The sequence below is a fragment of the Leptopilina heterotoma genome, unplaced genomic scaffold, assembly GCF_015476425.1.
Source record: "Leptopilina heterotoma isolate Lh14 unplaced genomic scaffold, ASM1547642v1 Lhet_232, whole genome shotgun sequence".
Taxonomy (NCBI): domain Eukaryota; kingdom Metazoa; phylum Arthropoda; class Insecta; order Hymenoptera; family Figitidae; genus Leptopilina; species Leptopilina heterotoma.
The window spans coordinates 218,069-234,077 of NW_025110949.1; the positions used below are offsets into that span (position 1 = coordinate 218,069).

Sequence of the window (16,009 nt, forward strand, 5' to 3'; positions counted from 1 at the left end):
GAGTGCCATGTATTTTCTTTTTTTTTATATTATTATTATAATTGAATCTTTGACACGAAGCATCAATTTTTCTTTTTTTTGTATTAAAAAGAAAAATGTAAAAGATTTTGGAAAATTATATCTAGACTGCACTATTGTTGAAAAAAGAAATAACTCAACAGTTTTAAATTAGATTTAGTTCTTAAAAAAATTATTTATATAGTTTAAAGAAATGTTAATAAAAAAAAAAATTTTATTATTTTTCATATTTAACACATAGTTTACGCAGAAGTTGATTTTAATGAATTTTAATTCAATTTTTATATACTTAAACAAGTTGAAGTACAGTGATAGATGATCCTACTTATACATACGTATAAATTTAAAAAAAAATAGCGCAGTTTATATGTCTTTTTCTGTTATTTTTATTTTTGCTGTTGAAATTGGCAGCATATTTTTTGCATGATTGAAAAATTTGAATGCCTTGTTTGAAAGTGTATCAATATTAAATTTTTCTTATTGGAAATATTGCAATTTTCGAAAATAATATTGCAAATTTTACCAAAAATAATTTTTCCACTTTTTAGTTGAAAAATAATTCTTGTTGAAAATTGTTTTCAAAAATTGCAAAACTATTTCGAATTCTAAAGATTTCTAAAGATTTTAAAATTAATTAAAATAATTATATGAAAAAAATCCATTTTGATTCTTAAATTTAGAATCTAATTATAAAAATACAAATTTATGATTGAAATGAATTTTTATTGATTTAATCATATTGTTGTTGAAATAGAAATTTAATTTTTTATTTTTCAAAAAAAATATGATTGAATAATTTTGTTATTCTTATCTTTTCGTTTATTTGAATGTTTATCAAATATATTAAAAATATTGGTTGATAGTTGAAAAGCAAAAAATGAAAAATGAAAAAGACAAAAATAAAAATTCAAATGTACCTATTTTTTTATATTGGCAAAATTGTTTTGAATTAAAAAATGTTTCAAAAAAATGATTTGAATGAGAGAAAAGAAAAAAAATTGAAGTCTTTGATGTTCTTTTTTTTAAATGAATTCTTGAATTAACACTTTAATTTTTGGCAAATTATCGCTATTACTGCGCAAATAGATACGATAAAAATACAGGACTGGATTTGTTCCGTCAGATATGATCATTCATAATATTGTAAAGGTTGTTAACTAAGGGATGTTGTCTTTTCGCTGCAACAATCGTTTTCACATCTGTTCAGAGAAAGAACTATTTCCCTTAATTGAAAGATTTATGTATAAATAGGAAAAAAATGTACATTAATACAGTGATGATTAAACAAACAGAATAATGATTGATATTGTATCAATATTATTATTATTATTATTGTATCTAACGTACAACTTGGTAAAATAAATCTTATTATATTTTCAACATGTCTTGACTTTTCATCTTTTTCCTCTACATTCACTTTTATAGTCTAGCTTTTTATTTCAATATTTTAACAAATTTTTCTTAATTTTACAACTGAAGAATATTTTCAAATACCAAGAGTTTTGAAAAATTTATAAAGTAAAAGAAATTATTCTCAAAAATTTTAATAGAATTCTTTGAAATATTATAAACAATTTTAATAAAATTTTAAAAAAACGATTAAAAATCTTTAAAACGATTAAATTATTTTCGAACAATTTAATAAAATTTTTTTGACAAGAATTCAATCAGTTTTCCAAATAACGAAATTCTTCGCTAAAATTCAATTATTTTTCATTATCTACTACTTTAATAAAATTTCACAAAAGTATTCAATTATTTAAAAAAAAAGTTCTAATAAATTTCTTTGCGAAAATTCCAATTATTTTCATAAATAATAACATTTTCACAGATTATTAAAATACAATTTTTATTAAATTTAAAAAAAATAAATTATTTGATTTAAGTTTTGATAAAATACTTTATATAAACATTCAATTTTAGAAAAATTTTTCGAACAACTTTTTAAAAATATTTGAAAATATTTGAATTTTTGTTAAAAACTCTAATATTTTTGTAAATATTTGAATTCTTCCAAAGAATTGAAAAAAAACATTTTTTTAAATAAATTCGAGGAATTTTCAATTTTTAAGAATTTTTTTAAACATTATTTGAACAATTCCTGTAAAATTGTATTAAAAATAATTGAAATCCAACAATGAATTTTATTATTTATAAAAATAATTGAATTATTGCAAAAAATATTTTTAAAATGTTTTAAAAAAATTGATTTTCTGTGAAAAATGTTGTTATTTTTGAAAATAATTGAATTCTTCATAAGAAGTTTATAAACATTGTTTTAAATAATTAATTTTTTCGAAATATAATAGATATTATGAAAATTTTATTTTAAATAATTCAATTCCTTTGGAAAACTTTATTTGTGAAAATAATTGAATTTCTGGATTAATTAATTTAAAATAGTATTAAAAATAATTGATTTTTTTGAAATATTGTCGAAAATGCTATTCTAAAATAAATTGAATTTCTTTGAAAATTACATTTATAAAAATAATTGAATTTTGGATGAATTTTATCAATTCTTTTTTAAATAATTGAATTCTTTTGCGAAATTTTATGAAAATAATTGAATCGTTTTAAAGAATTTGATGATAATTTTTGAGAATAGTTTATTGATTTCTAGTATTAGCGAATTTAAAGTAGTGAAATTTTTAAAAGAAACAGAAATAATAGTTTTTAGTGGCTGAAATCTGAAAAAGACCCAAATAGTAGCATAACGTAAAAAAAGTAGTAAATAGTAGGTTTTAGTAGATGAGTGCGAAGCCTGCAATCTATAGTGAAAATGACTTTTTTGTTGCAATTACATATATATATAATTTATTAAATTAATTTTTAAATATTTCTAATTACTTAAATTTTAATACAAATGAATACTGGAATTTCGATACAATTTTCTTTAAAATACTTTGTATAGCAAAATTTTATATAAAAATATATATTTAGTTCTAATATAATTTAATACTATAATACGCTTTATAGGGTAGGTGATGGATCAGCTTTAGGAAAAAAGCTCAAATTGTGCTTATGCGATTGTAATTATAAAAGAACTGAAAGTGTGTTTTTGTCACTTTTTTAAAAAATGCTTTGTTTCATACGTTTCGAATTTTTGATCTTTTATACTATCCAATTCTTTTTTTTTTAATTTTTTAAAAACCATAATACCATCCTTTAAATGGTAAGTGATAGTAGCAGTTTTTTTTATTTACAATCGCGTTAGTAGAATAAAATTGAGCTTTTTCCCTCAGCTAACCCACCATTGGTGAATCCTCCCCACTTTATTACTGGTAACTAATTATAATTTTCGAAACATTTAAAATTATTTACAAAAAAGCATTTCTATGTGAACACAATTTGTACAAATAATATTGTAATGTTACTTGCTCTTTATAAAATTATAAAAACTATAAATAGAAACTATCCTGTTTATCTTTTTCCAAAGTTGTACTTTCGTTCTGCCACTTCTTTGGTAACTTCGGAGAATTTACAATATTTTCCCAGTAAAATATTTACAACTATTGTACAATATTATACAAAATGTAAAAATGTAAATATCATAAATTAGAATAAAAAACGAATACTTTTAATTTCCAAATGTTCTCAATTTTTATACTTCGAATCCCGTTCATTGTGATTTTTTAATTTTATAATTTCTTCTTTTGTAATCTTCCGCAATGTCAATGTACTGAAATGATAAAGAAGCGATTAATAAAGTAAAAAAAAAACTTTTGGAGTTTAGTGTAAAATGATAAATTTTGATAAATTTTACCGTTCTTGGAACGAAGTAGTCCAGAGCTTGTAATACTATGTAGCAGATGGAAATAACTAGAAGATAAGCGAGTACATTACTTTCTAGATAACTCGCTAATTGTTGACCCAAATTTTTCGCCTCTTCTTGAAGAACTAAATCATAAACGACTTCCGTTCGTTTCGTAACGTTGAACCAATTGTAGAAAGACTCGATTTTTTTATGCACCTTGTCTGGACTGATATTGAGTCCCAGTTTATAATCTGCTATCGCCTTCTCGAGTCCTTCGATTAATGCAGGTACTGTTGGCTCAACGAGGTAAATCAATTCGGAGGGTAAAACTTCAGGAATGCCTCCTACCTTCGTCGACACCACTTGCAGTCTGTAATTTTAAAATTTTATTCAGATTATTAATTAACTACCTGGGAATCAAGATTTTCAAAATAATCAAATTCAATATTTTTTTTTTACTGTAATTTCTTCAAAATTATTTGTATCCTTTCAGTTCAATTAACATTTTCTAGAATTTTTAACTAAAATTCTACATTAAATCAATAACATCAATTATTATGCAATTAAACTTTTTCAAAAAAAATTAATTCTACAGAATTGTTAGTTAAAAGTACGAAAAACAATAATTTAATTCTACGAGAAATCAATTATTTAAATACAAAAATAAATAATAATTGAATGTTTCTTAACATTTAATTTTTACGAAGAATTATATTAACAACTTTTGAAAATATTCCATTTCTTTTAAGGAATTTAATTAAAATTTTAATGAAATTTATTATATTAAAGAATTTTATAACAATTTTTGAAAATAATTGAAAACTTCTTGAAGAATTTTATTAAATTTTTTTAAAATAATTAAATTCCTGACAAGAATTTAAATAATAATTGATGAAAACAATTGAATTTATGAGAAGAATTTTATTAAAATTTTTGAAAATAATTGACTTCTTGAGAAGAATTTAAAAACAAATTTTGACAATAATTTAATTCTTGAGAAGAATTTCCCTATCTATTTATAAAGATAATTTAATTATTGACGAGAATTTTTAAAAAATTTTGAAAATAATTTAATTTCTGCAAAGTATTTTATTGCTTTTCAAAAGAATTGAATTCCTGTGATGAATTTTCATATTTATCAAAATAATTGAATTTTGAAAAAGAATTTTATTAAAATTCCTTCAAATAATTGATTTTATGGGAAGAATAAAAAATATTAAATAAAATTCTTCTTTAAATCAATTATTTACAATAATTTAATAAAAAATTGTGAGAATTTTCAAATGTATTTGTTTACAATTTAATTGTTAGTCAAAAATATGAAAAATTCAGATTTTCAAAGATTTCAATTTGAAACTTTCTCAAAATTCAATTATTTCTAAAAATTTCAATTATTAGTACATTCTCCAAAATTTCAATTATTATCTAAAACTTTAACTGTAATTAATTTCTAATTCAATTTTTATTAACAAATTCTACGAGAATTCAATTATTTAAATACAAAAATAAATAATTTATAAATTCAATGTTTCCTAAAATTCAATTCTCATAAAGAATTTCACCCACAAATTTTTAAATAATTAAATTTTTTGACGAATTTTAATAAAATTTTTAGAAATAATTACATTTTTCGAGGTGTTTGATTAAAATTGTACTAAAAATAATTGAAATTCTGCGATGAGTTTGACTATTTATGAAAATAATGGAATTATTGCGAAGAAATTTATAAAAAATTTGTTAAAATAATAGAATTCTTGTTAAATTGTTTTATTACTTATGAAAATAATTAAAAGTTTGCGTAGAATTTTAATAAAAAATTTTTTAAATAAATGAATTCTTTTAAAAAATTGTATTAAAATAGTAGATATTGAATGTCATTGAATTTAAGAAAATTTTTGCAAATAATTGAAATTTTGACAAGAATTTTATTAAAATTTTTGAAAATAATTGAATTTCAAAAAAGAATTTTATTATTTTTGAAAATATAATTGAATTTTTGCAATTATTTGAAACTTCTCCAAAATTCAATTTTTTTTTTAAATTTCTTCACAATAATTCAATTATTTTCATAAATAATAAAATAATTTTTAGGAATTCAATTATTTTCTTAAATAATAAAACTCATTCGTAGAATTTCAATTTCTTAAAAATTGAAATTAATGTATGAAAATAAAAAGTGTTCTATAATTTTCATAAGAAAAAAAAACTTACCCACAAGAAGAGGCTTCGACAATTGCCATACAAAATGCTTCAGTGAGACTTGTATTTAAAAACACGTGGCCCTTATTTAAAACATGTTTCACTTGCGAATGCTCTAAACTTCCTAAAAGCGTAACTCTGTGTTGCAATAAATTTCTCTCCCTTATTTCCTCGATGAGCCATCTCTTTGGTCCGTCACCTCCAATGAGAAAGTGAACATCACAATAACGTGAACAAATTTTTGGTATCACTTCCGCCAAAAGGTCTAAACCCTTTCGATAAACTAATCTAGCAATCACAACAATCGTAACTGAAAAAGAATAATAATTAAAAAATTAATATAATATTCTCAACCATATTTTTCTATAAATAAAAAGGATGACTCTCAATGCAAAAAAATTCAAAATTAAATACTTACTGCAGTCTTTACTTCTTTTACTAATATCAGGAGTAAAATGCGCCGTGTCCACGGCATTTGGAATAACCGAAACTCTCTCTTTGGGAACCTTCGCTCTTAAGACGGTGTTTTCTTTACCAGTGTGCGAAACACAAATGCAATGATTGCAATCGGCTAGAGCGATTTCTAAACACTTGTTTGTTAATATTGCAGAGGCATCTGCGAAACCGAACAATGAATGATCAGTAAAGACAGTCTGAAAAATAGATGGAAAATTTTTATTTGTCGATACAGAAGCGTATATTATATTTGCAAAAAATTTTCAAAAAGAAATGATTTTGCACAACCTTTAAATTTGATAAATGCAAAATTTTTTATTTGTTGAACATAAACCAGATAATGTGAATAGAAGTAAAAATTTTCAATGGCAGTATTTAACAAAATAGGCAAAAAATTGAGATTGGCATTAGTTTAGAATTATTTTTAAAGAGTGAAAATAAATACAAGGTCGAGCTACGTGAAAAATTAAAATTTTCAATTTTTCATTAACTATTAAGTAGTCACGCTCGTCCAGTTAAATAATACAATGCCTAGTTGAATTCTAAATAACATGTGGGTGATTCTTTTGAAAGCGTCCTTCTGGTTGTTCCAATCAATTTTATAAAATCTATTCATTAATAGTTGTTGTCAATTTTTATAGTAAACATTTTGCATTTATTGAGTACATAGAAAAAAGATTAAGAAATTTTATTTAAAAGAATAATTAAGGCTAAAGTAATGTTGTCATATCTCCAACACGACGTTCATTTATTTAGATTTCTTAAGCTCTTAAAAATCGAAAAAAAAATAACTTAATGAAAATGGAAAAATTCAATTTTTTTATTAGTAAGACGACGTTTAAAATTTACGCCTTCATTGAAAATGAGCCCAATATCACTTGGATGCAGTTTTTATTGGTTTCAAAAATTTAATATACCTTCAATCCTAATAATCGACCAATTAACATCCCCTCATGGGCCAAAGCAGAAAATGCCGAGTGTCCATGAATAATTTGTATTTGCTCTCGTAAAAAAATGTATCGTATCAAAGGAATGGAACAAATCATTGTTGGTAAAACACACTGATTGTAAAATGCTTTAATAGGTAAATAATAAACCTGAAACATTAATAAATTTTTTACATTATTACTCAATAAAAAATTAAATAATTAAATTGTGTCAATTTCACAAGAAAAATGCAAATATTGTTAAAAAAAATTAAATATTGTCATTGTTGATATATTTTTACCAAAAAAAAAATTTGAATTATTAATTAATTTTATACTTACTTTTAAACCATTCGTCATGTAGCGAATTCCTACTCGATCATCATAGGCATGTGTCATAACAACAACTTTGTGACCTCTTTCTATTAAACATTGAGATAAGTTGAAAATATGCTGTTCTACACCTCCCATGTTTGGATAAAAAAAGTCAGAAACCATACTGAAAAAAAATAATAATATTAATTAACTTTTAAGAACACGTCTTACAAATTCATTTTTCAAAAATATATTTTATTATCAAACTCGGTGTTCAATTTATTATTAAAAATTATTATTTATAAAACACTTTTTATTTTCAAACATCAATTTCAGTTTTTAAGCAATTTTGAGTTCAAAATTTTTTAAAAATTCATTTAAATATAATTCTTATTTTCTGGAATTTTTAAATAAAATTCTTCTTTAAATCAATAATTTTTTAGAATTATTGACAAAGTTCTTTGAGAATTTTCAAATCCATTTGTTTATAATTCAATTTTACGGCAGTTTGATTATTCAGAAATTCTTCAATTAAATAATTAAAAAATTAAATAATATTAAAAAAAAATTAAATAATATTAAAATAAAAACTTCAAATAATATAAAAAAAATTAATTACACTCTTTCAAAAAAATTAATTTTACAGAATTGTTAGTTGAAAATATGAAAAATACCAATTTGCAGAGATTTTAATTTGAAACTTTTTCAAAATTCTATTATTTCTAAAAATTCATCCTACAATGCTTTTGATATTCAATTATTATCTCAAATTTTGATTGAAATTCATTTTTAAATCAATTTTTATTCGACAATTCTACGAAAATTGAATTATTTAAATACAAAAAATAATAATCAAAATTTTGAACAAATAATTACATTTCTAGAGAAATTCAATTAAAATTGCATTAAAAATAATTGAAATTCTGCGCTGAATTTTATTATTTATGAAAATAATTGAATTTCTAAACTGAATTTTATTATTTATAAAAATAATTGAATTCCTGAAATGAATTTTATTATTTGTAAAAATAATTGTATTTCGGAGAAGAATTTTTTTATTTATAAAAATAATTGAAATTATGATGACAATTTTTTTAAATTTCTAAAAATAATTGAATTTTTGCAATAATTTAAAAACTTTTTGAAAATTCAATTTTTTTTTAGTGTTTTTAACTAAAATTCTTCTAAAAAATCCATTATTTTTAATAATTAATTAATCATCTATTAAAACATTTAACTAATTTCAGAATTTGAATATTTTAAATTTTTTCAAAAATCTAAATTCTTTAAAATTTTTAATTAAATTCATTCAAAATTTTAATTTTCCAAAATTGAAAATTAAAACCTGTAAAAGTTTATTTATTTGTGAAAATTGTAAACGCAACTCTTCTAAAATTAAATTCATTTTTTTTTCACTATTTTTTTATCAAAAAAATTTCAAAAGAAACGACAATTTTATCATTTCAATAAATCTTTTGTTGATAATATTAAAGTGTGGAAATTTTTCTAAATCACGTAAAAAATTAATAAAATTAATAAAATATTTATTAATAAGTAAAAAAATTAATTAATTTTGTACTTCAAAAATTAAAAAAGACATAAATAAAAATACTATCATATTATATTGTAAAAAAAATTTATCTTAGTGCATTTTTAAAATAAATTTAAAAAGATTATCAAGACTTTGTTTCATAATCACAAAGGAAGGTTCGAGTTCAAAACATGAAATTCTTATCAATTACTCAACAGTCAACACCCACTAAAAATTGAGAGGATAAGTGAAAAAATAAATTACTTTTCCTTTAAAAGTCAATGTTGGAAATCGCAGAAAAAATAGAATTTTTTTTGTAATAATCTGAGTATTGACACAAATAAATAAAAAATTCAAAAATATTAGAAAAAAATTTTTTATAGTTATCAGAGTGACAGTTTTGATTAATATTAATTTTTCGTCGTATCCTCTTTTTAAATATCATGAAAATCAAAGATGATAATCAACAATTTTAGAATAATGAATTTCATATTTCTTTAAAGTAATAAATACCATATTCTATGTTTCACTTTATCCTTAGTTGGAAGCATTATAACATATATGTCACTGTTAATAAATTACAATTTATGATACAAATTCTAAATAAACTATATGCATTGAATAAACTGTCTACCTAATTTATTTACAAAATTTCACTTGACAATTTTGTCAACTAGACCTAACATAACCTTTAAACATGCATCGCAGGATTTGCAGGGGTCGCAGGGTTGGGAAGCAATAGAATAACTATTTGCTTCCTCTTCAAACAGTCATACACATTTTTTCTATTCAAACGGTCGAATTAATACATTTTTCTTATTTTTCCCATCATAGCTTAATATTATAATAATATTACTCATTAGTATACAGTCGCAATGTTGACAGAATGTCAAACAAATTTATATTTTGTATTTCGCCTGTTTCGCCTCTTAAAGCATTTTAAAAATCCCGCTTCTTATTTAGACCAATCAGGTAACAGTTCGTCCTAAAACGCATGCGCAGAAGCGAAAATCTCTGTGGGCGGGGTCGTTTGGATTTATTGTGCCAACTTCACCTTTATGGTATTTCCGCCTGTCAGTTTTTGGCGTCTGGCAATTTTGTGTGTTGTTCGCGTATATACTTAGTTTGTAGAATTTCTTTGTTTAAATATTTTCCCTTTAACAAAATCTCTTATCTTCCTGTGCGAAAAAATTCATTAAAACATGTCGAGTGAAAGTGTTAAAACGGTAAGTGCTTTAAATATAAACTTGTGTCGGCTTTTTTCAAATCCTTAATCCCGGTCGTGTCAAATGTTTTACCCATATCCTGGATTTTTTTATTATTGATCCAAATTCTTGCATATAGTAAATATACTAGATGTATGAATGGTGTATGAATCACATGGACAATGAAACTTTCAAAATAACCTATAAACTTGTTTGACAACTTATTAACGTAATTTCTTTGTTTTGAAATTTTTATGTTTAGAAAATGTTTAATAATATACTATTGATTGATTATTTTCATTATTCTTGTGTATTTTTGACATCAAATTGAAATTTTTAATTAAAAATACCTTAAGAATAGAGAAATTGATTCATCTTGTTGTTATCTTAATTAAGGGTAAATTTTAAAATTAATTTTGAAATTGTATTTCTCAAATTTTTTTTACTGTTTTATTTATATTTTTACAGAGTATTTTATAGTAGGACCCCGCCCTAGATTGAAAACGCCGACTTTGCTAAATTTGCCGAAAATAAAAAATAAATAAAAGTAATTTTGAGAAAAATTAAGTGATTTTAAATTAGCATTGATTTATTTAAGAGAATTTAACATGTTTCATATTAATAATTTTTTTATTATCTTTTTTTGCGTGTTGACAGTTTGCGAGTCTTGAAACACCTGGTTATGTAGGCTTTGCCAATTTGCCGAATCAAGTTCATCGAAAGTCCGTGAAAAAAGGATTCGAATTCACTCTTATGGTAGTCGGTGAATCAGGCCTGGGAAAATCAACTCTAGTTAACAGTCTATTTCTCACGGATCTTTATCCCGAAAGAATAATTCCTGACGCTGTTGGTAAGTTGTATTTTAAATTAGATGACGAGTTAATAAAATTTTTAATTATAAATATATTATTATTATTACAGGCCTCGGTTATTTTCAAAATGTGTGACTTTTCTTCCAAATATTCCTGAGTTTTTGAACAGTTTCGCAGTCTTTGCATTCATCTACTAAAACCTACTTTTTACTACTTTTTTTTACGTTCTGCTACTATTTGTTTATTTTTTTTTAGATTTCAGCCACTAAAACCTACTATTTCTGTTTGTTTTAGAATTTTCATTACTTTAAATTCGCTAATACTAGAAATCGAAAAACTATTCTTAAGAATTATAATCAAATTCTTTAGAATGATTCAATTATTCTTTAAAATATTCGAAATTCAATTATTTTCAATATCTATAGCATTTTTAATCAAATTTTGCAAAAGAATTCAATTATTTAAAGAAATAAAATTTTCCACAAGAATTCAATTATTTAAAACAATGTTTATAAAATTCTTATGAAGAATTCAATTATATTAAAAAATAACAAAATTTTTCACAGAAATTCAATTCTTTTTAAATATTTTAATAACATTTTTCGCAAGAATTCAATTATTTTAAAAAATAATAAAATTCATCGCAGGATTTCAATTATTTTTAATACAATTTTACAGAAATTGCTCAAAAAAAGAAATTACTCTTAAAAAATTAATTTCATTCCTCGAAAAAATCAATTATTTACAAAAATATTAGAATTGTTCACAGCAATTCAATTATTTTCAAATATTTTAATAAAATTGTTCCAAAGCAACTAATTATTTTAAATACAATTTTAATTAAATTTTTTTGAAATAATTCAATTATTCTTTTAGATTTTAATTAAATTTTTCCCAAGAATTCAATAATTTACATAAATAATTCTTCGAAAGAATTCAATTATGCCGATAAATAACAAAATTATTCCTAAAAATTCAATTATTTTGAGTCATTTTAATAAAATTCTTTGCAAAATTTAATTCTTTTCATAAATAACAATATTCGTCTCAAGAATTCAATTATTTTTAAAAGCAATACATTTTTTCTTGGAAATTCAATTATTTAAAAAAACTCTATCCTTTGCAAAATTCAATTATGTCGATAAACAACAAAATGCTTTTTAGGAATTCAATTACTTTAAAAAAAATTTAATATAATACATCACAGACATTCAATTATTGTCAAAGATTTTAATAGAATTCTTTGTAAAAATTTAATTATCTTCATAAAATTTCCAAACAAAATTCAATTATACCTATTTAAAACATTTTTTTTAAATCTTCTTAAGAGTTCAATTATTTTCAGAAATAATTAAAATTTCTCAGGAGTTCAATTAGTTAAATTAGAATTTACATAAAACTAGTCCAAATAAGAAATTAATTATTTTTGAAAATTTTTATAAAATTCTTCGCAAGAATTAAATTATTCTTCAAAATATTTAAATTCTTTCATGAATAATAAAATTCATTGCTGGAATTCAATTTATTAGCTGGATATAAAAGAAGTAAATATTTTTGATGAAAATTAGGAAAAAGTCAGGAAAATAAAAAATATGGAATGGAATTTTTGTCAGTTTTGTGAAGTGACTAAAACGAGTTTTTTAAAACAACTTTTAAAAAAAAATCAGAAATATTTAGCCAAGAGAAGAAAAGAGGCTGTAAATGAGGCCTGTTATTGTTTAATTTAATTTTCGTTAATTAAAAGTTGATGAATTTCCGAACAGGCAAATTTTGAGATATTTATCATAAAACATTGAAATATAAATTTAACTTTAAAACGATTTTTAATTTACAAGTAACTTATTTTTGTAAATAGGTGTATTAACTATGGAATTTTTCTGATTTCATAGAAAAAACCAATCAAACTGTTAAACTGGATGCTTCTACGGTTGAAATTGAAGAGAGGGGAGTAAAACTTCGCTTGACTGTTGTCGACACTCCTGGCTATGGAGATGCTATCGATAATACTGATAGTTTCCGAGCAATCATTCAATACATTGATGATCAGTTTGAGAGATTTCTACGTGATGAAAGTGGTTTGAACAGAAGGAACATTGTCGACAATCGAATACATTGCTGCTTTTACTTTATCTCCCCTTTTGGACACGGGTTTGTTTTTATTATTATTTAACAAATTCTTATTAATTCTGTTTGGAATTAACGCCTTTTGATACCCTTATAGTTGTCTAATGAAATTAAAAAGAAAGTTTATTTAATTTGCATTTAGTTTTTGAGTTATTAAAGCTTAAAAACTTTAACTTGAAATATTTCTGTTCGTCGTTTTTTGTTTTTTTCGTGGATATATCTTTTTGGAAATTTAATGAAACATTTCGTTTGTTTAAGATTGAAGCCACTGGATATTGAATTCATGAAGCAATTGCACAATAAAGTGAATATTGTTCCTGTCATTGCGAAAGCTGATGTACTTACCAAAAAGGAAGTTTTGCGTTTGAAGAAACGTGTAATGGAGGAAATCGAAGCGAATGGAATAAAGATTTACCCTCTGCCCGATTGCGACAGTGACGAGGATGAAGATTACAAGGAGCAAGTGCGACAGTTGAAAGAAGCTGTTCCATTTGCTGTGTGCGGTGCAAATACTCTTCTGGAAGTTAAGGGCAAAAAAGTTCGCGGTCGTCTGTATCCCTGGGGAGTTGTCGAAGTTGAAAATCCAGATCACTGCGATTTCATCAAACTCCGGACAATGCTTATGTGAGTATCTTTGTAACTTATTCAGTTTACCACTTAAAAAAATAATTCAATTATTTAATAAATGAATTTTTTTAATTTTTAATTTGAAATTATTTAGCTACTTTTCAGCCATGAAAAACTACAATATTCGTCACAAGAATTCAATTATTTTTAAAAGCAATACATTTTTTCTTGGAAGTTCATTATTTTTCATTATTTCAATTATTCTCAAAAAAATTTAATAAAATAGCACACAGACATTCAATTATTGTCAACAATTTTAATAGAATTCTTTGTAAAATTCAATTATTTTTAAAAACTTTTCGCAATTTAATGATTTTCAATATTTACTATTTTCATAAAATTTATCAACAGATTTAATTATATTTTAAACATTTTTTTTAAAAATCTTTGTAAGAAATTAATTATTTAAAAATTTTATAAAATTCTTTGCAAGAATGAAATTATTTTTATAAATATTTAAATTCTTTCATGAATTTAAATATTTTTAATATATTTTAATTCCGTTGCAGGAATTCAATTTATTAGCAGGATAAGAAATTAATAAATAATTTTGAGGAATATTAGGAAAAAGTCAGGAAAATAAAAAATATGTAATGGAATTTTAGTGAGTTTTGTGAAGTGTCTAAAACGAGTTTTTTTGTTCGTCAAGTTTAATTTTTCGATATATATACTTTTTTACTACTTTCTTAGTTTGAAAGCTACTTTTTGTTACATACTTTTTAAAATTAATTATCGAGTGCGAAGTCTGTTATCTAAATAAAGGAAAGAAGTTAAAAACTTTTCTGGAAATCAGGGAAAAGTCAAGGCAATAAAAAATAAAACTAATTTCTTTAATTTAAAAAATGTTTCAGAACTCACATGCAAGATTTACAGGAAGTAACTCAAGAAGTTCACTATGAAAATTATCGAAGCGAGAGATTAGCGAAAGGCGCTCCTGTTCCTCCTCGAAGACAGAAGTGAGTTACTAAAGCATACTAAAAATGATATTAAAAATAATAATAATAAATAATAATAATTATGATATTAATCTTCCAATTAATTTTTGATCAATAATATTTTTTTGTTAACAGCATTGTTGAGAATGAAAAAACGGTCGGAGGCTCGGAGAAAGATCGAATCTTGCAAGAAAAGGAAGCAGAGTTACGAAGAATGCAGGAAATGCTCGCCGCTATGCAAGCCCAAATGCAGCAACAACAACCATAATTTATTTTTTAAAAAAAGAAGGAATGTCCGCCTTGCCAAGTGCCAATAACTGATCTTCGCATACACATCGACTTTGAGGCGAGTTTCTTTTTTTCTCTACGCACAATCAGAATATGTCTCGTTTCACTTTTGACAATCGACACAATTCAAGCGCAAAAAAATAATCAGAATTGTCTCGTTCAAGTCGGTGATAATTTTGTACCTCAGTAATTTGTTAAAACAACATGGAAAGAAAACGCGCAACAAACATGACAAAAAAGCGACGATTGAAACGACAAACTCTTCAGAAAAGTGCCTTGCAATTTTATTCTCTTTTCTCGATTAATGTCGTTTCAATCTTCTTTTTTAAGCCTTGGGTCGAAAAATATTCACCATTTACGTTATTTTTTTTTTATTATTTTTTTAAGTTCAGAATGTTTGTTATAAGGGGGTTTTTTTATATACATAGTGAAAGCAATTTTTTTTTAAATCGTAAAAAGGGATTTATTTCGTTTTAAAGACTGTGAAAAAAAATCTTGAGAAATCTAATGTTGAAGTGCCAGTTTCTATCAACGAACCAGATAGCATTGTAAATAAGAAATTTAATTTCACATTCTTAGATTTCTCATGACTAGAATGCAAAAAGAATCAATTCCAAATGCCTAAAATTCTTCCAATTACTTCCAAATAAGTAATTTTTATATGTTTTGTAAGAAATGTTACGAATAAAGAATATTTTACATTTTAATATACTAACACATGAGAGTATGTCATATTTTTGAAAAAAGCTGTCTTATTCTAAGCATGATAAAGTCGAGAAAAATAAATTTTGTAGGCACTTTATGTTTTTGCACAAA

At 23.2% G+C, this 16,009-nt stretch overlaps 2 protein-coding genes across 2 annotated transcripts; one reads left to right on the forward strand and one right to left on the reverse strand.

The window, feature by feature from the left end:
* Positions 1–2,698: 2,698 nt before the first annotated feature.
* LOC122502515 (phosphatidylinositol N-acetylglucosaminyltransferase subunit A) lies at positions 2,699–9,890 on the reverse strand. Its single transcript, XM_043612616.1, has 7 exons — positions 9,716–9,890; positions 7,699–7,855; positions 7,348–7,527; positions 6,393–6,627; positions 5,987–6,284; positions 3,785–4,145; positions 2,699–3,700 (listed from the first exon to the last, which is right to left on the reverse strand). Exons 1-7 carry the CDS (start codon positions 9,751–9,753, stop codon positions 3,641–3,643), a joined length of 1,329 nt encoding a protein of 442 aa, XP_043468551.1. The 5' UTR covers positions 9,754–9,890; the 3' UTR covers positions 2,699–3,640.
* Positions 9,891–10,260: 370 nt separating this feature from the next.
* LOC122502501 (septin-1) lies at positions 10,261–15,908 on the forward strand. Its single transcript, XM_043612602.1, has 6 exons — positions 10,261–10,428; positions 11,065–11,257; positions 13,109–13,367; positions 13,602–13,967; positions 14,822–14,926; positions 15,041–15,908. Exons 1-6 carry the CDS (start codon positions 10,405–10,407, stop codon positions 15,171–15,173), a joined length of 1,080 nt encoding a protein of 359 aa, XP_043468537.1. The 5' UTR covers positions 10,261–10,404; the 3' UTR covers positions 15,174–15,908.
* Positions 15,909–16,009: the final 101 nt, after the last annotated feature.

Excerpts from the sequence above, each read along its gene's own strand:
- LOC122502515 (XM_043612616.1), bottom strand. The coding sequence starts at position 9,753 with ATGCTTCCAACTAAGGATAAAGTGAAACATAGAATATG. Across the intron at positions 4,146-5,986 it reads GTCGAAGCCTCTTCTTGTGG|ACTGCAAGTGGTGTCGACGA; the intron begins GTAAGTTTTTTT and ends TTAAAATTACAG. Across the intron at positions 3,701-3,784 it reads ACTACTTCGTTCCAAGAACG|TACATTGACATTGCGGAAGA; the intron begins GTAAAATTTATC and ends TTATCATTTCAG.
- LOC122502501 (XM_043612602.1), top strand. The coding sequence starts at position 10,405 with ATGTCGAGTGAAAGTGTTAAAACG. Across the intron at positions 13,368-13,601 it reads ATCTCCCCTTTTGGACACGG|ATTGAAGCCACTGGATATTG; the intron begins GTTTGTTTTTAT and ends CGTTTGTTTAAG. Across the intron at positions 13,968-14,821 it reads AAACTCCGGACAATGCTTAT|AACTCACATGCAAGATTTAC; the intron begins GTGAGTATCTTT and ends AAAATGTTTCAG.